This window comes from Macrotis lagotis, chromosome 7 (genome assembly GCF_037893015.1).
Source record: "Macrotis lagotis isolate mMagLag1 chromosome 7, bilby.v1.9.chrom.fasta, whole genome shotgun sequence".
Lineage (NCBI taxonomy): Eukaryota > Metazoa > Chordata > Mammalia > Peramelemorphia > Peramelidae > Macrotis > Macrotis lagotis.
In genome coordinates, this window is record NC_133664.1 from 41,437,691 (window position 1) to 41,463,123 (window position 25,433).

General features: G+C 36.8%; 1 protein-coding gene across 3 annotated transcripts; it reads right to left on the minus strand.

Moving 5' to 3' along the window:
* Positions 1-2,946: 2,946 nt before the first annotated feature.
* On the minus strand, positions 2,947-25,091 carry LOC141494537 (C-C chemokine receptor type 3-like). 3 transcript variants are annotated; one of them, XM_074195847.1, is made up of 3 exons: positions 24,951-25,091; positions 24,337-24,390; positions 2,948-4,975 (listed from the first exon to the last, which is right to left on the minus strand). In XM_074195847.1, exon 3 carries the CDS (start codon positions 4,962-4,964, stop codon positions 3,900-3,902), a length of 1,065 nt encoding a protein of 354 aa, XP_074051948.1. In that variant the 5' UTR covers positions 4,965-4,975; positions 24,337-24,390; positions 24,951-25,091; the 3' UTR covers positions 2,948-3,899. The 3 variants fall into 3 exon arrangements, with proteins under 3 accessions (XP_074051949.1, XP_074051950.1, XP_074051948.1); XM_074195848.1 differs by lacking the exon at positions 24,337-24,390 and having other exon boundaries at positions 2,947-4,975; XM_074195849.1 differs by lacking the exons at positions 24,337-24,390; positions 24,951-25,091 and adding an exon at positions 14,210-14,741 and having other exon boundaries at positions 2,947-4,975.
* Between the last annotated feature and the right edge of the window lie 342 nt (positions 25,092-25,433).

Here is a 25,433-nt window from a genome sequence, read left to right on the forward strand (position 1 = left end):
AGGTAGAGGTATGTTGCTTCCCATTTTTTTGCCAGTAGAAATAAAGCAACTACAGATATTTTTGTTGATGGGTCTCTGAATTTTCTTTTTATTGTGTCTTTAGGATAAAATCTGAGCAATTCAATTGCTTGGTCAAAATATATAATCAGTTTTATTCATCTCTTTGCATATTATCATACCTTCAAGTTGTTCCCCTCAATCTAGAGTTCCATCAATAATGAATCAAAGTCTTTATTTCTCCATAATCCCTACTCCAATATTGGATTTTATCATTACTTTGACTATTTTTGCCATTCCAATAGGTTCAAGATAGTATGTTTAGTTTGTTTCATCTCTTTGAAATTAGAACATTTGACCAAGTTATATAATTGCTTTTAATTTTTATAAGTTTTCCATTCATAAATGTTGATTATTGTTCTTTTGAGAAGTATTGTTAGTCTTATAGATATATCTCAATTCTTCATAAATTCTAGATGTCAGATTTTTATCTTATCTATTTACTTAAACTGTTTTCCTCAATATCTACATTTTATCTCAATTTTAGAAATATTACTTTTACTGTAAAAATTCTTTATCTTTACTTAATCAAGTATATTAATTTTATCTGTATTTCTTATTTCTAATTTTTAATATTTGATCAATATTTCATAATAAAATAACTAATAATGGCTATTATTTAATAGTACTTTAATACTTACCAAGTAATTTATGCGTGTTATTTCATTTACCTTCATTTCAGTCTTGTGAGGTAGGTGTTATTATTATACTCACTTTACAAAATGAGGAAACTGAGGCAGACAGAGTTTGAATGCCTTGCTCAATAGCTACTAAAGTGTCTGGGGCTGGATTTAAAACTCCAGTTTTCTTGCGTACAAATCCAACACTCTATCCATGATGTCACTTGGTCTGCTGTTTGGAAAGATTAAGGAAGGTAACACCTGGACTATCTGGACTGCGGTGGTTGCAGAGCCCTAAGCATTTCATGGTATATGTACAAAATGTTATGCACAGTTCACAAGCATCATCGATAAAAATACTGCTTCTCTCCAGAGTTAATGAGAACAATTATTCCTTTGTCTTTCAGTATTTTAAGAATATATTTAATCCAATTGGAGTGAATTGTGGTAAATGGTACAAGGAATGACTTTGGATCCATTTTTGGCTATGTGGCTATCTTGTTTCTAATAAAGACATTCTATTCTCCAATGCTTTGTAAATAACAGCCTAAGTTCTTAAAATGTAGAAGGACATCTACATGAAAGCTTGAGGATCCTGCAAAGCAAAGGGAGAAGAACCAAGAGAACATTGGACACCCTAACAGCAACACTTTGAGATGATCAACCTTGATGGAAGCAGCTACTCCCAGCAGTTCAGAGAGCTAAAACAACCCTGGGAGACTTGCTTTGGACAGTGCTGGCCCCATCCAGAGGAAGAAAAACAAAACAAAACAAAACAAAGAATAACCTACAGAATCTGAATAACACTACATTCACTTTAAAGAATTTCCTCTTTATGTTTTTCTTTCCTATCTCATGGCGGCTTTCTTTCTTTTCCCTTAATCTTAATTTCTCATACAGAAAATGATTAATCTGTAAACATGTTAAACACAAATATATTTGTACAATGTTCACCGGACTATTTGTCATTTGGGGGGAAGGGAGGATGAAGGGAAATTACGTATGTTAAAAATATGTATATGGATGTGAATGACTATTGAAAAACTTTCATAACATGTAATTGAAAAAAATAAAATAAAATATTGTGATTTAAAAAATAAAATAAAAAAGAAAGTCTCAGGATCATAACTTTTAATCATGACTGAAAATAGTGAAATTCATGAAATTCTTGTTTCTCAAAGGCTCCCTTGAGTTGCTCTTCTTTGGGTTGTCCCCTCAATTACCGAAGAGAAAGGATCTTTCTCTCTTGTAAGCTCCAAGCTTCTCTTCTAGGATATGACATACATAAAGTCAATCTTGGAAATCTCTGAAGGTTCAGGACCATTGAAGCATATGACTAATTCAACAATTTTGATTTAATTGTCAGGACAAGTCAATCTTGGAACTGTTAGATTGATTTCCTCCCCTCAATTACAAATTAACTGTTTGGCCTCATGGAGTTACAACCCAACTCGGTATTTTCCTTTCTTCTCTTTAATATAAACTAGAATTAGAAGACTCCCTTAATTTCCTTGGGAAATGCAAAATCCATATATGGCAAAATCCAGATGCTTGTATGTCTCTATGAATGATTCAACCAGGGATATTGAAAATATTTATAAGCCTAACAACCTTTTTTCATACCTATCTAATTAGGATTTTAACCCAACTGAGACAAATTTTAACTTTAGCCTGTATTAGATTGAAGTTAGACTTGGGGTCTATGTACAATGTTTATAGGTCTCATGCTGAGACCACCAACATTCTCTTCATTTCCTGTAATTTTAATCAAGAGAATACCTTGTCATTCATTGTATAGGTAGGGTGAGTGGCCCATGGGGTACCTTGTTTGCTACAAACATTCAGTCTTTGCCATTTTAGGAGGAAAGTCTCAGGGCTACAATTACTGAAATGCTACACATAAGCAAAGGTAGCAATGTCTTTTAGCATGGGGCAACACACAGCCTTCTGGGAGACTTATTATGACTTTCCTCTGAAGAGACTCACCCTCCTGGGATTGTGAGAAATCAAATCCTCCATGAAGTTATCCTTGCCAATATATATATACACATATACATATATACATCAAATCAATTAACTATCAAGAATTCCATTAACATCACAATAGATATGCTAGGTAGTTATACCATTCCACACCATCTTATCTATTTACTTAAACTATTTTCCTCAAGAGAAAGAGAGAAGCATGTTCAAAATAAAAAAATTAAAGAACCAATATCAGCAACAAGACAAATTTCATTTAAGTTAATTCAAATGCTTTATGAAAATAGAAAAATTGGAAAAATTTGTTGGAAAAATGATCCTGAAAAAGTCTATTTTTGCACAAAGATGTAATTGACAATTACTGAACAACACATTACATTAAATCATGACACTATGTAAAAACTTGATTTAACATCTGCTTCCCACAATTCCACAACTGATTGAAGAATAACTGAAAAAAAATGACAATTTAGGAATATATTGGCATATTACTTACTACCCATGTAAAAAAGACAGATGAAGAATTCAGAGAATCATTAGATTTATGCAAATTGGTACAGAGTGACATAAGCAGAACCATGAGAAAAGGATCCACAATGTCGACAATAACATAAATGAAAATAAATCCCTAAGATGAACCCTGAATAATTGAAAACTGAACAATGTCCTATAGAACATATGAAGAAGCTCACCTTTATTACACAAAAATGAAAATTTATTAGGACAGAATATTATATATCCTACCATCTAGATGTGGCTATTACCAGATGATTTACTTAATTGTTTTTCTTTGTCCCCAAAGGAGATCATTCTGGAGCAGAGGGGGAATTTATAAGAAAATTATATAAAAATAAAAGACATCAATTTTTTTCATTTGTTTTTCAGAGTTTGTTTTTAGTGGATGGTTGGGAAAGCCTGTTTCTTTTTTTGAGGGTTTCATCTTCTGTTTGTGTATTTGAACTTGTTCTAGAGTCAAGATTTATTTTCTTTTTGAGGCAATTGGAGTTCAGTGACTTGCAGAGGGTCACACAGCTAGTAAATGTCATTTGTCTCTGAACAGATTTGAACTCAGTCCTCCTGAATCCTGAACCAGTGCTCTATCAACTGTACCTCCAAATTACCCCTTGAGTTATGATTTCTTGCTTGGAATCTGGAATTTTGGACTAGATGGCAAAGTGCCCAAATTAGCTGTGGTCTCTACCATGTTTCTTTTTGAGGAAATTTTATGTGAAATCTGCCCTAAAATGCAGCAGAGAGCTCCTGCACCCCTGTAGATGGAGAAATAGAGCTGACTCGCTCCAGTTTCTCACCAGGCAGGAATGGAATATAGTTGCACAGGTGGATCACAATATGTCTGCGGACAAAGTGACAGAAGTATTTTCTAAAGCGTTCACCAACAAAGGCATAGATCACAGGGTTGACACAACAATGAGTGTAGGCTATCACTTCAGTCACTTGCAATGCCACGTCCAGTTGATTGCTCTTCTCACAGTCCCCCTCAAAAATAGATGCTTGAAAAATAGAGAGAAGAAGGGTGAGGTTATAAGGTGTCCAAAAAAGAAAGAACACTATCATGATGACAAAGATGAGCCGAACTGCCTTATATTTCTTGTCATTCCGACAGTTGAGCAGTTTTTTGATGATTCCTGTGTAGCAGATGATCATTATGGCCAATGGAATAGCAAGTCCCAAGATGTTCATTCTCAGTGCATGGAAACGCTTCCATGTGTCTACATTGTGTATGGGATAGTGAGGGGTGCATATGTGCATATCCATGTCATTTTGGGACTCATAAAAGATAAACTCAGGAACAGCTGCCAATACTGATAAGCACCATGTGATAATGCTGGTGATGATGCCAAAGGTGGCTCTCCTGGCTTTCATGGCAAACACAGCATAGACCACAGCGAGATACCTGTCAATGGTCAACAGGACAATGAAAAAAATTTCACTGTATAAGCCCATATAATAAAGGCCAGAGAGGATCTTGCACATGGTGTGCCCAAAAACCCAATCACTTTGCCTGGCATAGTGAATCCAGAAGGGAAGTGTGAACAGGAAAAGCAGATCTGAAATGGACAAGTTGAAGAGGTAGATGTTGGTCATACTCTTGAATCTCTTGTACTTGGTAAGGATCAGCACCACCATGAGATTGCCCAGTAGACCCACAATGAACACAAAGGAGTAGAGAGGAGGCAGGAACTTGGCTCCTAGAGTCTTTATGGTCATCTTTTGGCATGGCGTTGAAGACCCATAGTCAAATGTGGTTGCTTCCTCACTGGAGTCCAGGAAATATGTTGTCATGTTGCTGTGTTCTGAGGAGGGAGGGAGGAAGAGAGAGAGAGAGAGAGAGAGAGAGAGAGAGAGAGAGAGAGAGAGAGAGAGAGATTTCTTTGTTTAAACAAGTATAGTTGAATAAAGTATGTGTGTGTGTGTATGTGTGTGTATGTGTGTGTATATGTATGTGCATGTATTCCAAGTATAGTTGGAATAAATTTGAATTCTGCACTATCATATAGCCCAAGAAAAGCACAATGGGCACATAGGCTTTATACTTCTTAAAAGTCAAATATTCCCAAAGGAAACTTAGATGTTCCATGAGGGGAAAGAGGGAGGGAAAGCTAGAGCTGGGACTAGAACTACTGAAATTCAGTAGTTTTTCCCAGACTTGACTGAGAAAAGAAGCTGATAACTGGAAGCTGGAGAAGCAAGGAGTTATAGGAATAATAATAACCTTGAAAATACCCAAAAGGGGATGGGGAGGGAAGAAAGACAGAGACAGAGAGACAGACTTTGGATCCTTTCTCTGTTAATCTCCCACAAGACTCCACATCCCATCTTTGTGTCTTTGCTCTAGCCATTCCAGTTTGTCTTCCCTCTTTCTGAACCTCCTAGAATCCTTCACTTCCAGTTGCAACTCAAACACCACTTTTCATACAAAGTCTTTTCTAACCCCTCAAATATTCATTCTCTCTATTCTCTCTCTCTCTCTCTCTCTCTCTCTCTCTCTCTCTCTCTCTCTCTCTCTCTCTCTCTCTCTCTTCCTCTTTCTGTCTCTCTCTGTCTTTTCTCTCAATCTCTCTCTCTGTCTCTCTTTCTGTCTGTCTCTTGTCTGTCTGTGTCTCTCTGTCTCTCTGACTCTGTCTCTTGTATTTAATTATTTTGAGTAACCAAACAATACCAATCAGAACATAATGATTTCATAGTAAAGCTGAGAGAAGCCTGTAGAGAGGGGGATAGAGGCTTGATTTCAAGGACAACTTCCAAGCAATGAGAAATGTACCATAGTCACATGCACTGCCTTGGGATGTCGGAGGTTCCCAGTCATGTGAAATCTTCAATCAAAAGCTTGGTGACAATTTACTGAGTTTCTGCTAACTCTAAAATTCTGTGATTTTCATCATGTCAAATCATCACATCACTGTGAGATACCACAAGGATAACTGGAGAAGTAAGAACTGGAAATTGAGAACCAAGCAAACTACCTATGATAATACAGCAAGTCAGTAATAGAGTCAGTCTTCTGACTTGCAGTCCAGATGCTGACCATTAATCCTTAATTTAGAAAACAGAGTCAAGGGAAATAGAATTGATTTTTAAATAAATAAACAGAATACTAGGATACTGGCGATAGACTATTGTTTTAACTAAGACAGTGATCCCTCCTTTCTAGAAAAAGTCTAAATTTTTATTTGGAGAAGTGAATTTTTTTAAATCAAACTCTTTACAATGGCATGGCAATGGACCTGAGTCCTTCCAGGAGGGCAGTAACAGAAGAGCAGGCTAAGCAATCACTAATTTAGGATGAAGATGAAGAAGAACTCTTAATAGAAGTAGTGGACAACATCTCTGATCCAATTTTGCTTTTTTACCCCCTGCATACTCGAGTTTTACTAGAAGAGGTAGTAGACTTGGTTATGAGAACATTTTGCCATAACCAATAGTCTTTCAACTTTCTTCCCCATTGACTGCCACTTTTCACATTGATAAACTTTTGGAAAATTCTTTTGCACCCAATACTTCACTGACCTCTTGACCTCTTGTATTCTTATACCTACTCCTATCACTTTATTGACCATTTCAAAGATCACCACTGTTCAAATCAAATGACCTTTTCCAGTCTTCATCCTCTATGAATTCTTTGTCGTATCTGGATATGGTTTACTGCTTTGTCATACTAAATACTCCATTCTTTTGATTTCAAATATACTGTATTCTCCTGGTTACTTCCTTCTCTGATTAATCTTTCTATTTCTTCTTTTAGAGTTTCTCATATTCCTCACCCTTTTGTAACTCTTACCTTTATTTTGAGGGACCCAAAATAATGTTTATAGACCTCAATTTGTCCCCATATAAAATATCCTATTTATCAAGTTTTAATATACTTTTGGGACAGAAACTTTGGGGGAAAGAATCTATTTTCCATTTCCATCCCAGTATAGCCCCATCTTAAATTTCACATTCTTTGAGTCTCAATTTCTTTTTTGTTTTTTGTTTTTGTTTTTGCAAGGCAATAGAGTTAAGTGATTTGCCCAAGGTCACACAGCTAGGTAATTATTAAGTGTCTGAAGGCTGATTTGAATTCAGGTCCTCTTGACTCCAGGGCCAGTGTTCTACCCACTGCACCACCTAGCTTCCCCAAGTCTCAACTTCTTTATCTGAAAAATGAGGGAGCCAGACTTCGTGATCCCTAAGGCCACTTCTAATTCATCATCACAGTTAATATCTAGGATCTTTCAAAGTTATACCAACTCTAAGATACTGAATTGTAGAAATGTAATTTTCTAAATATGATTGTATATCTTTCCCTCTTTATTTCTCTCTCATTCACACTAATCATTTCTTAGGTCTTACTTTGATCCACTCCTATTTCCAAATCTGGTTCCTCCCTACCATTTAATCTAATGGTCCGTAACTTTACTATTTCAATAGTTGTTACCCTAGAATTTCTACTCTTTCAAAAGCATTTATTAAATTCTTATATTGTGGTAGGTTCTAGGAATACATAGATAAAAGTAGAAAAGTTCCCTACCCTTAAGAAGCTTACATTCTATTTGAAGGACATATGAGTATAATTAAATACATAAGGAATAAATACAAAATGTATGCAAGGTACTTAAATATAAGATAATAAGAGAGAGAGGGCATGAACATTTGGGGGGTCAGAAGAGGTTGTTTTTTTGGAAAGTGGTGTTTGAGCTGCAGCTGTAAGGAAGAGAAAGATTTTAGGAGGTGGGGGAAAGAGGGGAGACATAGGAAATATCCAGATCAAAGATACAAAGATGGGGATGTGGAATCTTATGTGAACTTAAGGTTGAACCAAAGAGTGAATGAAGAATGTATGATAAAGTTGGAAAGAAATGTTGGGACCAAATTGTAGAAGATTTTAAAAGCAAATATTTTATCTTAGAAATAGTGGAAGCTAGAGGATTTTAAGTGATTGAGTGGTTAAAGTGCCTGACATGACAAGCCAAGAAGAATTGAGTTTAAAGCCGACCTCAGAGGTTTACTAGCTGCGTGTGACCCTGGGCAAGTCACTTAACCTATTTGCTTCAGTTTCCTCATCCATTAGATGAGCCGGAGAAGGACCTGGCAAAGCTGCTGTAGTATCTTTGCAAAGAAAACTTCAAATGGGTCATAAAAAGTTGTACATCACTTAAAATCACTCAACAACAACAAAAGCATTTCATTGAGTATGAGAGTGAGTAGGTCAGATCTGTCCATTTAGAAAACCATTTTGGTAGATATGAAGAGAGTATGGATTGTGTAGGGGAAAGACTTGAGGGGAGGTGATTAATTAGGAGGTCATTGCAATATCCAGGACAAATTAACTTCTCCCAGTTCTCAAGCTCCCAGACTTCAACCCTGGGCAACCCCCACGATCTGATTTTTCTGCAGAACTCCCCAGGATAAAGACACAAAACTGAAATGGCATTATGAAACATAGTGCACTTGCCCACTTTGTTCCTCAGACTTTCTCTATTCTTATTAGCACTCTATCTCATGCTTCAGTCATTATTACAAACCCTTTCCCCATTCCAAAAGCCCCCAACTACACTCCATCATTCACATTCTCAGCAGATCACTTAGGATTCTTCTTTACTGGGAAGAAAGTTCTTCTCTTCTGTTGTTCAGAACTTCTCCTAGATCATAGATTTCTAGGAAGGGGCCTTAGGAGTTATTCCATACTTTATTGTTGTTCAGTCATTTTGGTTGTGTCCAACTCATTGTGACCTGAGTTCTAATTTTCTTGACAAAGTGGTTTGTCATTTGCTTCTCTAGCTCATTTTACAGATAAGGAAACTGAGGCAAATAGGATTAAGTGACTTACTCGGGGTCAAACAGCTAGGAAATGTCTGAGGTTGGATTTGAACTCATGAAGATGAGTCTTCCTGACATCAGACCCAGTACTTTATTCACTAGCTTCCCATCTAACCTCCTCTCTTTACAGATTAGGAATGTCAGGACCTAGAGTAAAGTGATTTGTCTATGTAAAACAGGTGATTGAACTGGAATATCCACCCAGATTCTCTTAATCCAAATCCAGTTTTCTCTTTAATATTCTGTTTTGCTGCAGTATTCTGTTATTTCTTATATTCCAAAAATAAGGGACTTGACACCAAAAGTACGTTGGTGGGAGCCAGAAATTATAGCTATAGTTTGCAAATATAAGATTCTGGAGCAAAATGGAAAAAGTGGTGGCTCTAAATTCAATGGACCTGGGTTCAAATCCCATATCTGATTATTACAAGAGAGACCTAGGCAGAGCAATTTGACTCCCTGGACTTCAGTTTAATTCTTCTGTTAAATGTCCTCAGAGGTTCCTTCCAACTTTAGGTTTAACCTCTCAACAAAGGAGTTATCCTTTCTTTTCCTCAAGGGTAAGTCTTCTACTTGGGGCCTTATTCCCATTCCATCTTTCCTTTTCCAGGGTCTTCCATCTTCACCCACTTCACTCTGATGTATTCATGATCTCTATCCCCACAATTGGTTCATTTATATTTACCTACAAAGATATGTAGATCTACTCAGTTATAAAAAACAAACAAACCCCAAAACCCAAAATTCTTTTCCCTGTACTCTTCTATTTCTTCTAGTTACCATGCCATCACTCTCCTTTCCATTGTTGTAAAAATTCTAGGAAAAGTTATGTAAGCCCAATTGCTTCACTTCTTCAGTATCTACTCTCTTCTCAGTCTCTTATAATCTTACTTCCTCCTTTACTACTGAACTGAAAATTCACTTTCCCTGGTCATCGATTACTTCTCAATTACCAAACCCATCCTTATCGATTCCTTATATTAGACACCACTCAACTTCAGAAATGAAACAAGCCTAGAAAGACAGGGTGGTATAAGACTATGTAGGACCTTATTAGGTAGTAATTATGCTTACCTGTTCATCCAAATGGTTCAGAGAATGCACAATCTTCAACTGGGTATTCTATTGCCTCACCAATCATTATACAATATTTGTAACTCTCTTCATCATCCCTGAGTCATGAAACATAAGACCTTAAAGGAATCTAAGAAACCATCATGTCTAACTTTTAGACATTATAAATGAGCAAATTGACATCTTGAGAATTTAAATGACTTGCCTAAAGTCTCTTAACTGGAAAGTGTTAGAGCCAGGAATTTGAACCCAAGGATTCTGACCTCCAAGCCCAGTACCCTTTTAATTATTCCAAACTATTTCCATTCCTTAGTACTTGTCACAGATTGTTCTCATCAAAAACAAGAAATAGATATGAACTTTTCTATGTTTTCAAAGTTAAACTTCAACATTTATAGGACACACAATTTCGTTGAGTCCTTCCAACACTGCCATAAATTGCAATCCCTTTACAATTTGAAATCAGTGAGAATTTCTATGGCAAATACTGATTTCTCTTGTTAATATATTCTGCTATTTCTAGAAATAAAACAATGATAACCAACATATTTCTAGAAATGGACAAACAGGAATAACAATGGGAAAGGTTCAATAGATATATCAGATAGCAGATCAATAATTGAGATGAGAAGGGATTTGAATTGGGGATTTTAAAACTATGACTCAAGACTCTTCCTATTAAAAACAAGTGTTTCCCTCTGGTTAGTTGCTTGAAGAGGTGGCATGAGGCTTCTTTGAAAATGAAATACGGGGCGGCTAGGTGGTGTAGTGGATAAAGCACCGGCCCTGGAGTCAGGAGTACCTGGGTTCAAATCCGGTCTCAGACACTTAATAATGACCTAGCTGTGTGGCCTTGGGCAAGCCACTTAACTCCATTTGCCTTGCAAAAACCTAAAAAAAATGAAATACAAAAGCCAATGGGGAGAGTACATCCTTCAGAACTTGTAACCACAAGAAGAAATTTAATCTGATAACCCAAAGAGGAAGCCACACTCTAAAATTAAAAGAAAAGAGATTCAGAAACATGTTAACTCTCCATTGCCATCTTAGGAGAGTTTACAAGGGATTCATCCAGGCTACAGAAGAAAATATACCCTTCACATTTTTTGAAAGGCTCTACTTCAACTGGTCTTCTGGTCTACCTCTTCTGGGACCTCACTTTTCTGAAGTTGGGATCCCTATAGGTCAATTTTAAGCAGCCATCAACAAACTAGGTCTAAACTACAGTACCTTATGATGAGTAGGTTAGAGATCATATATGATAAGATCATTTGCTCCTTTCTTCTAGGAACCATCTAAAACTTATTAGCATTTTTAAATAAGGATGACATTTGGGACAGAATTGCCACAACCCTTGAATTTGTTTTCTACTGAATGATACAGTGGAAAAAACCCCCAATGATTATGGAGTCAGAGGACCAATATTCAAAACCCAATTCTGAGGCTTAATGCTTGTGTGATCTTGGACAAATAACTCTGGTCCTCGGTCTCTCTGGCTATAAAACTATAACATTAGAGTGTTGAACTTGGTGGACTTTGAGTTCCCTTCTAGTTCTGGATCTATGATCCTTTGGAAGCTAAGTGGCCTAGACTAAGCCTGAATATCAGCAATATGAAAAGTGCTTGGATAGAGTATGGGAAAGATATTTGGCAAAGACACTGCAGTGGTTTGCAATTTCCTTCTCCAACTCATTTTACATAGGAGGAAACTGGGGCAGACAGGGAGAAGTGACTTGCCCAAGGTCACACAGTTAGTGAAAGTTTAAAGTTAGATTTTTACTTAAGGGGATGAGTCTTTTCCTTTGACCTCCTCTTCCTCTTCTTAGACACTCTTTGCTCTGTCACTTTTTCAATGTGGTTCGTACCTATTTGACTGCTCCTTCTTAGTCACCTTTAAGATATAATAATCCATGTTCTCCTTAGGATGGGTGCTTGTCACAGCTATAACCTGGGGCCTCTTCTTTTGTTTTTCTATACTGTTACTTAGTAATCTCATCAGTTTCCTATAGATTTAACTATCTTCATTATAGATATAATTATTCAGCCCTAATAGTTCTTTTCAATTCCAGTTCCAAACCTCCAACTATCTGCTGGATATCTCCAGGTGAATGATGCTTAAGACATTTCAAATGCAAATTGTTCAGGATGGAACTTATTAATTTACTCCTTCCTTCAAATTTTCCAATATCTTTTTTTCTTTAGTAGAGGAGACAATCAGGATTAAGTGATTTGTCCAGGGTCAGGAAGCTAGTAAGTATCTGAGGTTGGATTTGAACTCTTGATTCTAGGACCACTGTTCTAACCACTTGTGTCAATTAACTGACCTAAACTTCCCTCTATCTTTTGAAAGTATCATCCTTTCACTCACCAGTTTCACAATTTTAATGTCACTTTTTACTCTTAGTTCTTCCTCAACACCAATATCCAGTCAATTGTCCATTCAACATCATGATTCTTAACCTGAACTCATATTAAAAAATATTTTTGATAGCTATTTCAACATAATTCATTTGCTCTATAATCCCATGGGTTCTATTTGAAACAATATTCTGAGGTGTTCTTAGGTTTTGCTAGACTCTCAGAAGGGTCTATGAAACAAAAATGCTTAAGAACATGTCCTGAAAGGAAAAATGTTCAAGCAGGTGAAGTTCAAGGTCCATTGTAAAGTTCAATGACTTGTGCAAACTTCAGTTTAGTCATATAGAAAATGAAGTTTCCCCTGATCTCCATATTTGCTATAAGTAAGATCTTCAGACCTTCTGTTCTTTGTTTTTGTTTTTTACTAGTAGCTTCTATCCTGTGGAGAAACACTTTAGAGAAGGTGTTTAACTCCTTGTATTCTGTTGTCTTCTCAACTGTTTGCCTCTGCTTCTTCATCTGTAAAATGAACTGTAGAAGAAAATGGCAAACCACTCTGGTATCTTTGTCCAAAAACCCCTAAAATGGGGTCACAGAGGGTTGAACACAACTGGAACACCATCAACAAATCTACTGAAAGCATCCCTCTGAAGGTATATTTAGGTGAGGATGAGGACTGAGAAAAACAAGATTAAGTTTGTCAAATATGAATTTATCAGAGAGCTTGGAAAAGGCAATGATCATCTAAAGTTAGGATGCACCCTATCCCTGGGCAAGAATCCATCATGCCTTTGTACATAAATCCAATTTTGATTCTCCGGCATATTCTCAACCAACTCTGCACTTCCTAAATCTGATGTTCCCCTTTGATGCCTTTTAATAAAGTATCAATGATTCATGGTATTGTATTGTATTTCTTTCCCAAAACATAATCTTTTTAATACTTTCTGAAATCCTTCTGGAAGTATCATCTGTGCTTACATGAATTAACATTAAGAAATGGATAGTAGTTGTCAGATTTGACAAGGTTTGGGAGTTTCTCCATGTGTTCTGAATTCATGCCCTAGGGGAAGACACAGACCAAAGGAATACAAAAATAGAATATAGGATCCTAGATTTAGAACTGGGGGACATTAAGCCCATCCCTCCTCATTTTTCAAATGAAGAACCTGAAGCCCCTGAGAGCTTAAGTGACTTGCCCAAGGTCATATAGCTAGTAAGCTTCTGGATTGCAATTTGAAATCAGGTTATCCTGATTTCAAATCCAGTCACTCATTTCTCCTTCCTTGGACTCTTTCTGAATGATCTCTGACATTACAGGACCTATGGATTCACATCATCATTCCTTAGAGGAAAATCCTTCTCTTCAGAGGGTTCTACCTGTCTCCACTACTAGAAAAGTCTCAAGTCCATGTACTCCTTTGTCTTCCTTTTCTCTGTGTTATGTTCTTTTACTCTTTAATATCCAGAGGTTGGAATACTCATGTGTCTCTATATAGACTTTTGTTTAAGTTTAGACCTTTCTATCTTTTGTTTAAAAAGGACATTTCATTTCCCTCAGTAACCTGGAGAGTGGAGACAGAGTCCTTGAGCCCCTATATCTGCTCTTCTATGGAGAATGCCAGTCTGCACAGTGAGGACAGATACCAGTTACTTAGTCATAGCCAAGGTCAAATATCACATATCCTGTGCAGGTCACTGCAGTCTCCCCAATCTCCATAATAGGTAGATGTAAGATCCTCAGACTTTTTGTTTTTTGTGTTTTTTTTTTTTGGTTATTTTTGTTAGTAGCTTACCTCTTGTGGGAAACACTTTAGAGAAGGTGTTTAACTCTTTACCTCTCTTGTCTTCTCAACTGGTTAGCACCTCGAGAGCCATGCCCTTCTTCCTTTCCCTTGATTTACCAACTTCCTTCTCTTATTCTTTTTGTTTTACTTCTGTTTTAATCTTACAACTTCTCCTTTATTTTAATTCCTTCTCCTTCAGCTTTAATCCTTTTCTTCTCCTTGAGCCCCCCCCCCCAATTTGTCTTCTTTAAAGCTAATGTCAAACCCATGTTTTTGGAATCCATCTTGAGCCAGTTTCCTATGTTGTCTCTACCATGGCAACTCAAGCTCTCAGAATATCAAAGAGAACTCAAAAACCCAACAAGGCCTAGCAGAAGAAATTAGAAAAGTGAGAGAACCTGCAGAAGAGGGGAATCTCCCTTGAATGAGAAGAGGGGATTACTAGAGAGCTCAGCAACTGCAAGAAAAGCCAACTGGCTGAGTTTGGACCAGACATCTTCAGAGCTCAACACTCATTAGGAACCTACCCTGTGCAGAGGAGAGAGAGAGAGACAGACAGAGAGAGAGAGAGAGATAGAGAGAGACAGAGAGACAGAGAGAGAGAGAGAGAGAGAGAGAGAGAGAGAGAGAGAGAGAGAGAGAGAGAGAAAGAGAGAGAGAGAGAGAGAAACATAGAGAGAGAGAGAATGCATAAGGGGAGTTCTGGGGCAACTCCATGGACATGACCTGAGCAAGATCCTTAGCTAAAGCTTTGGATACTGATGCTCTGATTCCTGGAGGATCAGGTGAATTTAAGAGTCTTTATTTTATTTTTTAAATACAGATTTTAATATAAAGACAAACTTAAAAGCATCTTCTCAATTACAAATTAAGATAGACATGAACTGAAACAGAAGGGAAAACCTTTTAAATTCTGAACTGTGAAGAATTAATTACAAGCATGAGAGGGGAAAAAGGATCAGGATTAACTATTTCATACTAAAAATGAACAGAATGACAATGTATTGACATAAATTAAGGGAAACAATTTTAATTTTAAATAAGTCACAAATTCTTAGGCTAAAGCTTATAAACTAATTCTTATTGACTAGGAAACATCCCATAGTAAATGTTCTAAGGAAGATGTGGGTGTGAGTGAGTGTGTGGTTGGTTGGTGGGTTGGGTGCTTTTAAATCCACTCTGGGGAAGGGATTGTTTTAGTTAGTCATTAACTTAAACATTTAACAAATCAATTCCCAAGCAACATAATTTCATAACCTGCTTCATTTCCCTTAACAATTCTCTGGTCTCCAACAACTCAAAATCCCATCCCTAAAAGCCATCTGGAAAGGATGAAGACCAAATTGTTTTCATGAACTCAAAAGTTGGCTATTTAGCTAAAGAGATTGCAAACTTCTAATTGTCTCAGGACCTAAAGATCTCCTATTACTCCCTTCCCCAACTGTCTCTTATAAAACACCTTATGAAAGGTGAAGCATACAGGTGTTCCTCAGAGTCACCTGAAGGGTTAATGTTCAATACATTTGTAATTATTTGTCAGCATTGAAAGTGACACACACATATTCTTCCTTTGAGGAGTGAAAATATTTTTCAGTCCCCAAAGAGTTTCCACAAATGTCATATGGAGAGCATAATTCAGTTTCATCTTAAGTGTTATGCTCTGGTAGCCACAGTAATATCTCGTACTTCAATATTCAATCTGTGTGTGTATATACACTTTTTCTTGTAGAAAATAAACAAAAATGGCACAAAACAGGAATATACCCAACAGTATGTGAAACACAACCAGCCATTTTTCAAAAGACTGCAGTGTGTGAGGACAGAAAAACCCTCAAACTCTTTTCAGAGAATCATATTCTAAGTTTTAATGTGTCGTTTTGCCCTGTTTTGAGTGCTGCAAAGATTCCAAGCCACAAAGACACTGTCTTCTTCCCTCTATCCCCTGCTAGGGAGGGCAGAAGAGATGGCCTCCAACAACTTCCAGCTAGGAGGAGGTGAGGAAGACCCTGGAAGGAATTAGGGTGCCTGGGTCACCAAGAGAGATACTGAGGACCCCTTGAAAAGAGAACATGCTCCTTCGCCTAGGAAGCCAGAAGGGAAAGGAACAAGAGGCCTGGATTGTGTGATTCAGAGCTCACCTATCCACAGCATAGCATCCTGGGAGCAAGGACAGCACCAACTTTGTAGGAAGGAGAGAGGGGACAATTTCCCTCTTGAATAATAAGTTTATTAATTACAAGCTGATAAATAGCACCATCTTTAAAACTAGTCTTTTGCTCTAAAACCCAAATCAAGTGTTATAAGTTCCCTAAAGGATCAGACTGGTCCTTAGCACCCACACACACCCACAAAGCCATTTGGGAAGCTACGTTTGGTTCTTCTGTCTGAAATTTGTTGAAATCTGGATGTTTCTGCTACTTGTAGCCAGTGCGCTTATAAGGGTATGCTAGTCCGGTACAGAGATTTTTCCATGATTCCAATGGAATCTAAACTCCTTGAGAGTAGACATCATCTGGTTCTTAGATTCCCATTTAGTAGGCACTAAATAATAAAATATTTGTTAATTCCTGGGAAAGCTGCTGAATCAATAAACAGACAAAAATGTCTCCGAGATGGGGTCTAAATCTATGATCTTGTGACTCTTCTCCATATTACAGAAAGTACTTCCTAGGAACCTTTCTACTGAATTATTCATTGTGGAGTTGAATCTCATTAAAAATCATAATAATCAGCATTTTTGATCTCTTTCCCCTGCTACCTTTCCACCTCACGAATAAGTTTGACCTTATAGAAATGTATTTCTTGTATAGACTTCCCCAAGAGATAGCACGGAAGAGTGATGAGCCTAGAGTTCAAATCTTAGGTATTTTGTGCACATTATTTCATTTGAACCTCACAACAGGCCTGCAAGGGAGGGAGTGCAGCATGTGGGGTCTGAAGTCAAGAAGACCTGAGTCAAATCCGGCCTCAAACACTTAATAGCTGTGTGAGCCTGGGTAAGTCACTTGACCCTCTTTGATTCAGTTTCTTTCCTCTGTCGTAAAATGAGCTAAAGAAGAAAATAGCAAACCATTCCAGTATTTTTGCCAAAAAAAATCCCAAAATAGGGTTACAGAATCAGACACAGCTTAAAAACTACTAAACAGCAACCAGAATTATTTTTGTCCATTTTATAATGAGGAAACTGAGGCTCAGGCTGATTTGCCTAGGGGCTCACTGCAGGTAAGTATTCATCACTCTAGCCACTCCTCCATGCTATGTCTTGGGGAAATCTCTTCAAGAACTATACCTCCATCAGATCTGACTTACTACTCATGAGAAAGAGGGCAAGTGGTAAAAACATTAGAACAAGAGAAGTCAGGGACTCGTCTAAAATCTGTCATTTACTACATCGATGACCTTAGACAAGTCACTGTAATCTCCATTTTCTCATCTGTAAAAAAAAGAAGTCTGTCCTGGCTGGCATCTAAAATCTCTTCCAGACAAGAAGTCTCCCTTGTTCTTTAATATGTCTTCCCTCTCTCAGAAGTGGTCTCCAGTTTGTCCTGGGTATATCATGTTTGTACATAATTTTTGGTACAGTGTGTCCCCCATTAGACTAGGGTTACTTGAGGGGAGGGACTTGTCTTTCTCTATATTCCCAAAGCTTAGGCTGGCACATAGTAGGATCTTAGTATATGCTTGCTAACTTGACTTTTAGCTCTAAAAATCTTCTCTATGTTACAAAAGTGAACTTACACTTTACAAATATATTATGATTTCTAATAGCAACATGACTGAAACTTGTGGCTTCCCATATATAAGAAGGTCCCCTAAATAATCAGGTCAGAAAATAGGCGAAACATTCAAGTGGAACCTTGGACAAATTTTCAGTAATCTCTGAATTACTCATCCTTCTCTCAATGGTTCTTTAAGAGTTAAAAACATTCATGAGCTCTTGCCAGGTGGCTAAAACCAGATATTATTTATTGACTGATCTCCTAAGCTTTGTGTAGAGTACAGAGAAATATAAGAATGTGAAATATATCTCCACTCTCCACTAAATGTATATGGTATTATTGTTGGTCAGGTCATGCCTCTATGTATTACACGATGGTCAAGTGCCAACCAATGAGAAACAGTGTTTTCACATTGAAAGAAGAACACTGAGAAGTGAGATTGGAGGCCTGAGTTCTAACTTTTGTTATTTTGGACCAATCACTGACCCTCTTTGGTACTGAATTGCCTCTTATGTACAACTAGGGGTTTAAGTTTAACATGTTAAAAGTCTATAATCAATTCAATCCAACAAGCATTAATTAAAGACTTCTAGTTTATAAGACTATTTTATTGCATTAAGTTTACAAAAATAAAAAAATGAGTTGCCCTTAAGAATTATAACAGGTTATTGGAATTCTAGCCATCTTAAGGAAGAACAATGGTCTAAGAAAGATAGATATTATAATATAGAAGTAAGCATGCACATTTTTCTATTTCATTATCATTGATTTCTTGATTTTCATTCACTAATACTTGTTCCTTTCTTAATAGATATAATAATCTTCTGGTAAATATTTAACAACCAGTTCTCTGAAAAAAAAAAAAACCATATACATGATGCACTTCTAAGTTATCGGTTTCTCTATAACTTAAGTCTAGACAATCGATAAAAGAGTAACCCAAGAACTGGTTTGTAGTATTTTCTGAAGTCAATGTTCACACTGAAAATTTAACAACCAGCTCTGCAAGACAGTATAAGCTGGCTCCAGCACACTCATGTTTTAGGCGTGTGTGTGTGTGTGTGTGTGTGTGTGTGTGTGTGTGTGTGTGTAAGGTGTAGTGGAAAGAGAACCAATCCCAGAGTAAGGAGTACTTGAGTTCAAATTTGACCCCAGACACCTATTAGCTGTCTAACCCTGGACAAGTGACTTAATCCTTTTTGTCTCAGGTTCCTGATCTCAAAAATGAACTGGAGAAGGGAATAATACTCCAGTATCTTTGATAAGAAAATCCCAGATGCGGTTATGAAAAGTTGGACAGAACTGAAACAGCTCAACAACAATGAAACAAAGTCAACTTCTCATGAAGATATGCTTTTTGAGTGCCTAAGAAGAAGACATTCTTATCAAGTCATCCAAATGACTGATAAGACTAGAGGAACAGCTCCTATGCTAGACGACAGATTCTAGAATGAAAACTGTTTTTGATATACAGAAATAATGAGCTGGAGCCAACAAGATGAACTTTAATGAGAATATAAAATATTGTAATGAAATTCTAAAAATGAAGTACACAAATAAAAGATGAGGGACACCCCTCTCCCCTTAAAAACAATTCATCTGAAGAAGATCTGGGGCTTTTGGGAATGCGGGTGAAAAAATGAGTCAGTCATATGACTTAGCTCTAAATTAGCTAATATCATAGGAGGTTATGTAAAAAAGATTAAATGCTACTTCTAATTTGTGTACATATAACACATCCCAAATGTGATCGTGTCATCCCTTTACTCAGTAAGACTCCAGTGTCTCCCTTTTGCCTCCAGGATCAAATACAAAATATTCTGTTTGGCATTCAAAATCCTTCCTATCCCAGTCCCCTTCCTAAATGTTACTTCATGATATGCCCTCTTCCATACAGTGACACTGGTTTCCTGACTGTTCCCCAAACAAAATCCTTCATCGCTTGGCTCTGGCATTCTCTCTGGAATGCTTTCCCTCTTCCATCCTAACTACTGACCTCCCTAGTTTCCTTTAAGTTCCAGTGAAAATCCCAACTTCTACAGAAAGCCTTTCCCAACCCTTCTAAAATACCGTGCATTTTCTCTGTTAATTATTTCCTGTTTATCCAGTGTGTGGCTTGTTTTGTATATCTTTGTTTGCAGGTTCTCTTTCCCATTAGACTGTAAGCTCCTGGAGGACAGGGACTTTCTTTTGCCTCTTTTTGTATCCTCAGCACTTAGCACAGTGACTGGCTCATAGTAGGTGTTTAATACATGACTATATAGTAGAGAACTTTATAGTTTCCAAAGCTCTGTCTCACCCATGAACTCATTTGATTCTCACAATAATCTACTATGTTAAATAAAGCAAGTGTTATCCCCGTTTTATCGATTGGATTCCTGAGGTTCAGAGACATTAAATGATTTCTTGTCCAAGATCTCGATACTAGCTTGTGGCAAAGCTGCACATCAAAATATACAGAACAGAGAAGAGATGATTCCCCTATCCCACCCCCACTTACTTACCTTGTTCTGGGTTTATTCAATACATTGGCGTTTGAGTTTGCTTGTGGTGCCCTCATTAGTTCCCTGAGGGCAAGGACTAAATTTTACTTCTTTTTGTATCCCCAATATTTAGCATAGTGCCTAGCACATCATAGATAATTTATAAGATTTTATTGATTGATGATTTATTGCCATGTGGACAAACTTTAGGCATGTTCAGAGAAGAATGATGATTGTACTGAACTAGAGATGATCAACCTGGGAAGGTAAAGACATGGCTGGGAGCTGGAGCCAAAATACCTCTCTTTAAAGTCCTGGGGTTGGGCAGCTAGGTGGCGCAGTGGATAAAGCACCGGCCCTGGAGTCAGGAATACCTGGGTTCAAATGTGGTCTCAGACACTTAATAATTACCTAGCTGTGTGGCCTTGGGCAAGCCACTTAACCCCATTTGCCTTGCAAAATCCTAAAAAAAAAATAAAGTCCCGGGGCTTTGTGGTAGAGAAAATAGACTTATAAATATCTCTAGAGCATGGATTATTAACCTTTTTTTATGTCATGAATTTCATTGACAATCTAGTGAAGCCCAGTGATTCCTCAGAATAGTATTTTTAAATGCATCTAAATATATAGAATTATAGAAGAAATAAATTATATCGGAATATAGTTATTAAAATATTTTTAAAAACTCAAAGTTTATGGAACTCAAGGTAAAAATGTCCAGTCATTTGAAGTATGACTAAGAAATATGTCCTTGGAAGGCAATTTTGGTTTTAATATGAGGATGAAGTTTCTAATATTCAGAGCTGACTACTGATAGAATGGGCTGCCTTATAAAATAATGAACTGTCTCTGAAATCTTTAGAGCAGTTGCCAAAGATTATTTGACTTCAGAGGGTCCTTCTGTATGGGATTGATGGTTAGAATGGATGACCCTGAATGTCCTTTATATCTCTATAATTCTAACTGATAATTGCATTAACTTTTTTGTTGGTAGTGGTGGTTGCCAGCATCAACTATAGCATTTGGTCTTTAGGGTAACTTTGGGTTGTCTTTATTGGTTTTCCACTGTTCTCAAGCATTAAATATTAAATACTGAAATGAGAGACTTTACCCTATTTTCTTATATTTCATCCTACTCTGAGTAATAACACATGATCCACTTTGAAATAGCCAGTTTCATCCACCTGCTAAAATGTTGTTGATATTTTTAACATTTATGGCAGGAAATTCAAAAATTGGCTATGAATCCAACTGCAGCTGTTGTCAATGTAATTAATTTTCAGTTCTTTAAAGCAGGTGTTAAAAAGAATATGAATTTTTTTAGCAAGAAAGAGGTAGCTGTTGTTTTAGTAGCAATGGCTTCCAGGATGAGACAAATCTCCTGTGGCACTGCACAACCCAGGAGAGTCATCTGTAGAATTGTCTTCATTCTATCTGGGCCAAAGGATTATAGATTTCAAGCTAGAAGGGGCATTATCTAGTAATCATGTACATTGACCCTCTTATTTTACAGATGAGGTGTCTTTCCCCAAAGTCCCACAAATTTCTGGATCATTAAATGGTCATGGTCCAAACTCAGGTCCTGTAATCCTGGATTTTTCCCCCGACTGATTGAGGTTATTTTTTTTTAACACTATAGAAAGTGGGGACTCATTGTTCTGCTCTTAAAAAAAAGAATTCAGGGGTAGCTAGGTGGCAAAGTGGATAGAGCACCAGCCTTGGAGTCAGGAGGACCTGAGTTCAAATTTGGCTTCAGATACTTAATAATTACCTAGCTGTGTGGCCTTGGGCAAGCCACTTAACCCCACTGCCTTGAAAAATCTAAAAAAAAAATAAAACAAAACTAAAAAAAGAACTCAGTCCCCTGGTATTGTATAAAGACAGCTGAGGTACTGTGTAGGGATAACTTCATAGTCAACCTGAGCTTAGATCCTATAAGCTACAAAACCAGCTATCTGTTCATACCATCTTCACCTGAATGTAATTTCAAAGAACTCCCCAACACTTCCAGTTGCCTTAGTTACTGTCAAAACAACCAATCACTTAAGACAATTGAAAAAAAAGAGAGAAAAATTAATTGATTTGGTCATGAAAGGATTGGTTAAAGATTATTCTTTAGCTAAAGAATATATGAAGTTATCTCTAGAACCCTACAGGGGATAGGCAGCAAAATTGTCTCAGTGGATAATCTATTGTTGGAATGAGGAAGACCCAAGTTCCAATACTGTTTACTAGCCCTTGTCCCTTGTTAAATGATTTCCCCTTTTTCAGCCTTAGCTGAAACCTCCTGTGTAAAATGGGGATAAAGATAGTACCTATCTCCTGGTATTATTGGGAGTACCCAATGAGGCAACTTCAAGTATTATATTGGCGCTAGCTATTATTACTTTTGCTGCTGTTATCTTTCTCACTAGTCAATTTGAATCAAAAACAATTTCTTATCTATGGAAAGGAAGGAGTTTATGACTAAATAGGAACTAGAGAACATTTTAAAATGGAAAATGGATAATTTTGATGATATTAAATTAAAAAGTCTTTGCACAAACAGAGCCAATGCTGCCAAGATTAGAATACAAAAAGTTGGGAATTATATTTTACAGCTAGTGCTTCTGATAAAGGACTCATTTCTAAAATATAGAGAGAACTGGGTCAAATTTATAAGAATACAAGTCATTCCCCAATGATAAATAGCCAAAGAATATGAATAGGCAATTGTAGATGAAGAAATTGAAGCTATCTATAGTCATATGAAAAAAATGCTCTAAATCATTATTGATTAGAGAAATGCAAATTAATACAACTCTGAGGTACTACCTCACAACAATCAGATTGACCAATATGACAAAAAAAGGAAAATGATCAATGTTGGAGGGGATGTTGGGTATATGAATGTGATGGAATATTATTGTTCTGAAAGAAATCATGAATGGCCTGACTTCAGAAAACCCTGAAAGGACTTACATCTGAACTGATACTGAGTGAAGGGAGCAGAACCAGAGGAACATTTTGCACATTAATAGCAACATTGTGTGATGATCAGATATGTGGACTTAGCTCTCCTCAGCAGAAAAATAATCAAAGACGATTGTAAAGGACTTGTGACGGAAAACACCATCCACATCAAGAGAAAGAATATGGAGTTTGAATGCAGACCAAAGCATACTATTTTCCATTTAAAAATTTGTTTTATGATTTATGATTTTTTTACCTTCTCAAGGATTTTTGTTCCATTTTGTTCCAAATTGTCTTTCACAAGTTGACAAATATGGAAATATATTTAAAATAGTTACATATATAAACTATATCAGTTAACTTGCTGTCAAGGGGAGGGGGAAGGAAAGGAGGGAGAGAAAAAAATGTGAAACTCAAAACTTTATACCCCCAAAATGAATGTTGTAAACTATCTTTGCATATAGTTAGAACAATAAATAAAAAAATAAATTTAGTTTTTTTTAAAAAGAGGATAAATGATAATACCTGCTGCTCTTACCTCAAAGGTCATTGTCAAGACCAAATGAAATAATGCATCTAAAGCACGCTGGTATAGTTTCAAGTGTTATGGAAAAGTTAACTAATAAGATGAATTTTTTATAAAGGATGTTCAATAAAGATTTTTCCTTTCTTGTGTATGGGGTAGGGCATAATTTCCTGAGTGTGTGATTAGGAAAGATGGGGTGAATTAGGTGATTTTTTTAAAAAAAAAACAATTTAGCCATTGCTTCTTTGTAAAAAATAATTTTTAAAAAAATCTCTCTTGCTAAAAATTGTATTCTTTCTGACATCTGCCCATTTTCTCACTAATGAAATGAGCATTGGTCAAGGTTGGATGAAGGCTCTTCTAATTCTAAGGGGTAGCTAAATAGTAGATAGAGCAATGGGCCTGGAGTCAGGAAGACTCATCTTCATGAATTCAAAATTGACCTCAGATACTTACTAGCTGGGTGATCCTGGGCAAGTCACTTCACCTTGTTTGCCTCAGTTTCCTCATCTATAAAAATGAAGTGAAGAAAGAAATCGCAAACCACTTTAATACCTTTACCAGGAAAAACCCCAAATGAATCACAAATAGCCTAACACAACTTAAAAATGACCCAACAACAACTTCTAAGATTAAAGCCACACAGAAAGCTAAGTAAATGGATAAAGGAAGGGGACATGGGCAGGGAACAAATATTTATTGAAGCCTATGATGTGGTAGGCACTAAGCTAAGTGTTTTACAAATATTTACTTATTTGATAATCTGATGGTTGGGACTGGAGGAATGATCAAAATTAAAAACAAAGAAAGTCAGACTTGGAAGGGTACTTCCAGCTCCATTTTCCTCCACACAGGGATTCCTGGGCATCAAGGCCTCTTTATCAGAATCTATAGACATGTTCGTCCCTTTTTCCCAACTTGAGATTCTCTGCCTGTCCCTTCCTATTCCCTATACTAAGGATACACAATGACCTGGGAAGGATATAGTCCTGTTTCACATAAATTGCTCCCATTGACTTTGAACCTATCCTGGTCCATAAAAGGCTGAAAAGAATGAGAAGAGCAAATACCTGATGCTGCCAGAGAGTCCTTTATGTCTCCCAAAGATACCTGGACCTGGTCACTGGTGAAGAGAAGACAACTTTTGATTCAGAGTTATCAGCAAAGTAGAAAACACTTAGCTTCCTGTTTTAAAGGTGATCAGTTTAAGAATGTTTTGCAAACTTTCAGAAAAACATGAAGCATGATGCAGTTCTTCTTTCTGATAGTTGAGGACATTCTTCTCTTGGTTGGGAAATTCATCAGATAAAGTAGATAAGAGATCAGTACCCTTTTTCAATGTGTTTGCAAGCTTTGTAGGCCCCTGTGGTGTTCATCTTTCTTGGGTGGAAAAGATAGAAGAGAGGCATCAAGTATACCTTCCAAGAATTCTTAACCTGAAGTCCAGGAACTTAATTTATATACATATATACACAACGCATATATTTATGTTTTAGCTGTACGTCAACAGAATTGGTTTCCTTTATATTTATTTCATGCATTTGAAGAAAAAA

Coding starts and splice junctions, on each gene's coding strand:
- LOC141494537 (XM_074195848.1), bottom strand. CDS start 4,964: ATGACAACATATTTCCTGGACTCCAGTGAGGAAGCAACCACATTTGAC.